We start from the raw sequence: 8076 nt of genomic DNA, 5'->3' as shown, positions 1-8076 counted from the left end.
TTTATCGTCTGTTAAAATATTCGAATTCGTTTTTTAAATATTTTCAATGTTTTGTTTATTATAGTGAGCTTTTTATTACCAAATAAAATATTTAAATGTTTTTAATCTCTTGGTCAATTTTAATATTTCTGTTATTGTTATTTGTTGGTTCGCGTAAACGTACCATAAAGAAAATGTTTTTATTTAAGCTCCATTAAATTATTATTTATTATGAATTGCGAGGTAGAATTCTCTATAACATAGTACTACTTTGTTGTATTATTTAAATATGGGCAGTGAACTTATTTATTCAATTATTTTTTCTAGGAAAATTTTCTTTGTTATAGGGCTTTCTGTACACCCATCTGGGTGTACCAAACACTCATCTTATTATATTTAACCGTCAAACAGTAATACTTGGTATTGTTGTGTTCCGATTTGAAAAATGACTGAACCAACGTAAATACAGGCACAAGGGGCATTATGTCCAAGGTTGGTGGCACATTGGTGTAGTAAAGATGGTTACTATATAATACAATACCAATCAATGTTTATGAGCAGTGGTGATCAACTACCACCAGGTGGATTGTTTGTGTCACACGACATCTTAATGATTTTAATACTGCTTAAGTTGATAAAGCTGGCAGTTCGTAATTGGGTAAGTAAAGCGTGTAACTTTATGCTAGCTGTTTTTAATAGTTTCTATCAAATGGATATTGTCCAACATGACCAATAGCGATCCCTCTTTTCATATAGTTTTCGCCCTTAAGACAAAATTTAAACCAATATATAAGTCAGTTTTAGAATTACACATGGCTGTAACATATACACATTCTGAAAGATGATCTTATGAATGGTTTTAATTCCTTATAAAAGCGCTTCCGAAATGATTGCTCGGATATATCTTACGACGTCATCATTTGCCGTTGAACTATTTATTAAGTGACTTCATCGAATCTTATTCTATTTAGCGTAAGGAAACACAAATGTATTTTAAATCTTTATTCATCTGTTTACAAATTTTTTACTCACATACATAGTCCAAATCATATGTAACACAGGCGATGAATAACCACTTGTTGGTAGGGCTTTGTGCAAGCCCATCTGGATACATACCACCCACTCATCACATATTGTTGTCATCACATGTTATTGTAGTATTCCGGCTTAAAAGGTGAGTGAGCAAGTATGACTCCAGGCGCAAAGGTCATAACATCTTAGTTCCCAAGGTTGGTGGGGCATGGGCGATGTAAGTAACTTGCCACCGGATGGCCCACTGGCTATTCCATAAAATAAAAATAAAAAACTAGAAAGTTAAATGCCCGAATGACGATATCTCGATGAAAAATCTTTGGATATATCTCGATGGTCAGATGATGCACTATTGGGTTTCGTGGATTTGGACTTTGATTCAAAATTCACGAATAATATTATCGTGACCAAATTGTCTCTTCATCAAATAAAAGCATATTTTATACAGCAGATATTTTAATTCTGAAATGTATATATTTATTTAAGTTCTCAATGCAAATAAACCTTATCTAAATAAACGAGGTTCTCATATATACTGTTAGGGGATTACCAATTCAAATTACTTTTTAATTTGTTATTTCATTTTTGTATCGTTTTGTCATTTCCCATTTTCATTCTGTTAATAAAGCCTAGAATTTAATTTTTTATTTTTAATGAAACTTAATTATAACATTCGTAAGTTGAAGTCTCGAGATAACCTATTACGGAATATTTAAAGCTGAAACAGTTCGACAAAGAATCTTCGAACTGAAATCAGCATTGGCGTGCACAAAACAAAAAGACAAAGGCATCAAACTAAAAGTATAAGGATTTTTTGAGTTTTTGTACGTAAACGCTTTAAAAATTAACCGTAATCTTGTAAATATTGGCATCTATCGAAAAACAAGTCAAAATATAGGTGTAAGCACTAGTCCTCTTAAATTTATTAAAATGAAAATATAGCCTATTCAAGTAGGCTTTTACAATCACCTTTCGTCATTTTAAATAACTGTATTAAATGAACAGCTAACCTCAGTCCGAATGTATATTAGTAGAATTGACAAAAAACTTATTTGGAATCAAGAATACAACTCTATATATTTTATGACCACTAATAAGTTAGTAGTGGCTTGTACAGAGCCGAGATGGCCCAGTGGCTAGAACGCGTGCATCTTAACCGATGATTTCGGGTTCAAACCCAGGCAGGCACCACTGAAATTTCATGTGCTTAATTTGTGTTTATAATTCATCTCGTGCTCGGCGGTGAAGGAAAACATCGTGAGGAAACCTGCATGTGTCTAATTTCAACGAAATTCTGCCACATGTGTATTCCGCCAACCCGCATTGGAGCAGCGTGGTGGAATATGCTCCAAACCTTCTCCTCAAAGGGAGAGGAGGCCTTTAACCCAGCAGTGGGAAAATTTACAGGCTGCTAATGCTAATGCTAATGCTAATGCTAATGCTAGATAAGTATGTTCTGGTCAGAGCTTTTTGCTTATTAACGATAACTTATACATTTTCTTATAAGGATATAGAATAAAAAACATTTAATTTGTTTCAATTCTTAAACTTAAAATGCTCAATGTCACTTTATAAGACAATAACGTGAGTATACACTTTCCGTGTATATTTATTATACCTGCGATTGAGTAGAACATTAATTAATTGTATTTCTGTCTAGTACCTATATGATGATAATGATGTCTAGTTATGAATTTATTACATAAATAAGCTCAAAATTTTCAACTAGTAGGTATGTTTTTAAATAGGTACTTATACTAATAGTTCCAGAGGACATAACTAAATAGATATTATGTTAATAGCGTATAAATCTAACGTTTATTTAACGAGAAGTTTGTAAACAAACGGATAGATGAACAAAGCGACATTGTTTTAAACTCGGGGACTACTAAAATATTTCCGATATTATACTTTCTCATTAGTATAAACATAGTTGATATCTATTTACTAGGTATTGTTTTAATTAATCCTTACTAAAACATAGTGTTGCATTCGTTTTCAGTGTGTGCGTGGGTGTGTGCGCATTATAAACTTGTTTCTTTCCTATTAAGTACACAATACTTACCTACCTACAGTAGGTTGAACTTGAAACAGGTTAATTTCAAGAATTAAATACGGAATCGGAATTTCAAGGAAAACACAAAACAGTGCCATCTAGCGTTACCTGTGTTAACTAATGAAAGTATTTTTTTCAGTGCTGCAAAGCCGTGCTAACCAAATATTATGTAGCTTAGTAATAGAATTTAAATATTGATATTATCATTTATTTTAAATTAAAAAAAAATTTAGTTGATATGTGATTAACACATACTAAAATTTCGCTTATAGAACTTTTATTTGTTTAATAATATAAATAAAATTAAAATTGTTAGAAACTTTAATAATAATTTTAATGTTCATTCTTTCCTTCTTTTGTTTTGGTTTCTTGAAAATTATAATTTTAGTAAAAAAAAAATTAGTTTTTTTATGACTAAAATCATAAAGAGGCTTATAATGGCAATACCAATAAAGTGAGCCATCGCCCTGTTAACGGTGTCATGGCGGTTTGACTTGTTGAAGGTTTTTTTTGCAACAACTTAATAGTTAATGTGCTTTTTAGCAGTGTGATCTTTGATTTTTGTGTAATATATCAAGTTATTCAAAATAGTTAATAATGCGCGAATACAAAATAGTCGTGCTAGGTAGCGGAGGCGTGGGAAAATCCGCCCTGACAGTACAATTTGTACAAGGCATCTTTGTGGAGAAATACGACCCCACTATTGAAGACAGCTATCGGAAACAAGTGGAAGTTGATGGACAACAATGTATGCTCGAAATTCTTGATACGGCCGGCACAGAACAATTTACCGCGATGAGGGACTTATACATGAAGAATGGGCAAGGATTTGTATTAGTGTACTCGATAACAGCGCAATCGACATTCAACGACCTGCAGGACTTGCGGGAGCAGATCCTGCGGGTTAAGGACAAAGATGACGTGCCGATGGTGTTAGTGGGCAACAAGTGTGATTTGGAGGCGGAACGCGTGGTTGGCAAGCAACAGGGCGCTAATCTGGCGAACCATTTCAACTGCGTTTTTATGGAGACCTCCGCGAAGGCTAAAATCAGTGTGAACGAAGTGTTCTACGATCTAGTGCGACAAATCAACAAAAAATCTCCCAAGGAAGAAAACAAAAAGAGAATCAAAAAGCCGCTCACATGTCAACTGCTGTAAGGATCGCGGCGCTTCCGACGCATCTAGGTATTAAATATTTAATAATTTGAAAGACTTCTCGTACCCGGATTTGGCTCTTGACAGTTCCAAAAGTAAACTAGGTCGGGTGAGCATGGTTGGTTATTGAATATCTTGAGAATTTTGCAATTGTGCATTTGTTGAGCTAAAGTGGTCCAGTGCTATAGATGAGTGGAAAATGCATCACAGATCTTCACCTACGGTGTCCCGTTCCGACCAGTATATAAAGTAGACCCCTACTTTTCGGTCTGTGTATATTCTGATAATTAGTGTTTTATTTGAGGATCCATTCAAAGGTTCTGTGTGTGTTTCACTCAATATTCCATTTTGTATAGTGTAAATGACGCCATGTTCAGAAGTTTACAACTTGAATGTCCTATTTACTTTGTGATTTCAATTCATATAGAAGGCTATAATGAAAGAATATTGTAAAATATAATTGCCTAAAATATTTCCTCTTGTATTTTTATTAAATATAACATTCTAACCGGTTTTACGAGAGATAATAAATTATGTCATTAGAGTATTGTTAAAATTCCTGCTTAGTTCAGACAATGAGTGGTTATAAGAAACAGGATAATAATTAAACTAATGGTTTATTAAGTTCTGCGTAAATCACTCGACATATTATAAATGTAGGTTTATAAGCTTTAACAATTTTGCACAAGTTTGTTTTAGTCAAGAATTAGTTTGTTAATACAACCATTTGTTATATTAAATATGTGGTAATGAGTAAGTTACGTAGGTTATATAGTTGGTACATTGTTTGGTTATCTTTGGTGCAGGAATGTATCAATGTTTTGTCATAAATTTGATATGCGTTTGATAGTGAATGTTCCTGTGAGCGACACAAAGTTGCCCAGTCATTCGATCTGTCTGAACTAAGCAGATATGTTATGATAGCATTTACTATTATTATTTGATTTAGAAACTTCTGAAAGGCCAGAATGTGAGTTATAACAGGCTCTTGGGAGTCCTGGAGTTTGTGCCAGCGGGCCTTAACCAATGTATAATGTTTAATAATTAAGAATACATTAAATTTTTTCAGATATATTATTGTCTTGTTATATAATACAAATGTATCAAAGGAAAAGTTAATTATGCAACACCATATAGGACTCAAATTACTTTTGAACAAATATTAGTGAGCCTTAGGTGAGTGCACCCCACCAAATGTAGTGTGTCCAGTGTCTGTCCGAGTGCAGTCGGCACTCATAAAAAACTATTCCTTAATGAAACTAAAGTTTAAAAAATTATCGTTATTGTAAATGGGATAAAGTTTTATGATTACTGGCTCATTTAAATGTGAATTACCAGCCTGTGTTGCTACTATGAAAAACTTTGTTAAATTACTAATTATAATAGGTGTTCAAATATTGTTACGGTTTAGATGTTTCCTTCATTATCATTTCTGTTAAAATATAAGATTAACTGCACAAGGATATTGGTAATGACTTGATCTGAGTTGAACTATATTTTTATATATATCGTGCGAATTAAGAACTTATATTTTTATCTTTTCAATCAATAATCGACATGTACAATTAATTTCTTTTTTTTTTTGCAAATTTATCAATAAAACCAATTTTAAATATTCATGTTTTGGGTTGTATTATTTTACTCGCTCGCGTCGTGTTGTCAGTTGTGTATGTTGAAGTACATCGCGATGAGTCACGCCGTAGGCCCGCACTCGCGGAGCCCTGCCGGCGACATATGGCAATTGAATCGGAATTTTAATGGAATTTAATTAAATGAAACAACCAATTATCATCTACTACTATTTTATTGACTTGACGTGTGTAAAAAACTTTTATAAAACGTGTCTAACATCATACAGTATAACTAAACTACGTAGGTACAATGTTCGGAAAGAAATAATGGCAGTGTGACGTGGCGGGCGTATGTCGACATTCTAGTAACATAAGAATTGACACAGTCCAATGGAAATGAACACAATACGCCTTCCTCGACTATGACCTATAAACCAAGCGTTCTAATTATAAAATTACAAATCAAGTGTTGAATTACGTCGCTCTAAACATCACTACGGCCGCATCCCATCAAATGAAACAGGGTCTAATGCATAGATCGAGTTCACGATGGAACACGCATCACTTAAAAACATGTTATAATAATCATATCACTTATTATATATATATACTCCAAGCGTGGGAGATAAAATCTACATACAATTGCGCTCTAAAAGTTTCCATGGTCTAAAAAGACGATAATATGAATACATTTTTGTGCTATTCTTATCACCACACCCAGAGCGTGTTACGTTCGCATGTTATCAGCTGGTTATTCATTGGGGACATACATCCAAATTTTCCTGCACATTTTTATAAGAACATACTCTGTAGGTATGTTGGAATCACGCTTAAATAACAATCTACGAGTTCTGATAAACATTGATACATTAAACCGGGGAGCTATAAAGCATTGTACACACAATTTATATATTTATTTTTAACCTATTTAGGTATATATATATATATTTATGTAATGGAAATTGTTTAGTAATTATTCGTGTAAGTGGTAATAATTTTTAAACAATACACAAATGTAATTCCTTTAATTAAAGTGATTACAGTTTAAATTATCCTCGTTTGAGTCATTTAACCACTAAAACATGAAATAATTGGCTATTAAACCATGAGGTGGACGTAGATGACGTACATAAATTAAATCAACCGATTTAAATGACTACATTGAAAATGTATTAATTTCAAAATTTAATATCTCGGTCGTATAATTGAATTAATGACGTTTATTTTTGGATATGATACAATATGCATGTATGATAATGTTAACACCTACACATGTGCTCAATTTGCCTTATTAGTTTTTATTGGAGAGGGTTGTTGACTGACTAGGGTCATCGAAGGCCGACACGAGTGGGGCCAAGAGGACCGCTTCAGAAATCGTGATAAAAGCGTACCACTTTATAAAAAGTTAAATATAGATTTTTTTATAAGCAAAAAAATAACCTAGAACGCCTTTTTGGATTTACTGCTATCGCACGTGGTCGAAATGAAATTCGTCCATTTTTTTTTCGAGTGAATATTTTTTTGCATCTCTATGGCACTTTCAATTTCTTATTATAAGTTTCATTACCCTCCTTATAGATACCAACGATAATTTTTAAAGTTCATGAATATATAGATCTTTAAATGTTAAGCATAATACTTAATACAAAAAAATTAATAAATAACGTTAAAATTAAAAAATCTCACTTTTAGACTAGACCGGTTCGCTGACTCATTGAATAAAAAAAATACTTCCGCTGAACTTCCGTGTGACGAAATGACCTCAACACTGAGTCGTGCGTCATCATGAATCACTTGAAACTTGAAGAACGCTGAGATGTGGATTAAAAATGTAAAGAACAGGGTCACGATGTTGACATAAAGTATCTCGCTACTAATTACTCAACAGCAGACAAAGATGATGCATTTCGCGTGAATATACGCGTCGCCAATGGTGAAACCATATTAACAAAAGAAATGCCGTTACGTCCAAATATATATCTTGTATATGTAATGACGTCACAAGGTTCATGAATCGAAAATGGTGTATTGAAACGGTTATTTTAAGCATTCTTCAGCTATTTTTTTTTTTTAAATATCATACACAAATTGTTTTTTGTTTATATATGAAATATTTGAACAAAAATAACTTCTATTTACTTGGTATTGTTTTTTTTTTTCTAAATAGTAGAAAGTGTATTAAAGTTATGCCCAAGAATAAAATTCCTATTTTAAAAATTAAAATCACATCAACTGCTGGGATAAATAAGTACGGCTTTGTCATGGAAAGTTGACCGAGTTCAC

General features: G+C 32.7%; 1 protein-coding gene across 1 annotated transcript in view; it reads left to right on the top strand.

Moving 5' to 3' along the window:
- Positions 1-3528: 3528 nt before the first annotated feature.
- The window catches only part of LOC125067146 (ras-related protein Rap1), a 6826-nt gene continuing 2278 nt past the window's right edge, over positions 3529-8076 (top strand). The window contains exon 1 of the mRNA XM_047675525.1: positions 3529-4252. Within this exon, the coding sequence (XP_047531481.1) occupies positions 3665-4225 (561 nt within the window). The 5' untranslated portion in view covers positions 3529-3664 and the 3' untranslated portion in view covers positions 4226-4252. The remainder of the gene's footprint in view (positions 4253-8076) is intronic.

Source organism: Vanessa atalanta, chromosome 11 (assembly GCF_905147765.1).
Source record: "Vanessa atalanta chromosome 11, ilVanAtal1.2, whole genome shotgun sequence".
Taxonomy (NCBI): Eukaryota; Metazoa; Arthropoda; class Insecta; order Lepidoptera; family Nymphalidae; genus Vanessa; species Vanessa atalanta.
Note: the sequence above shows the minus strand (reverse complement) of the source record. Positions and strands in the feature narration are given on the sequence as shown.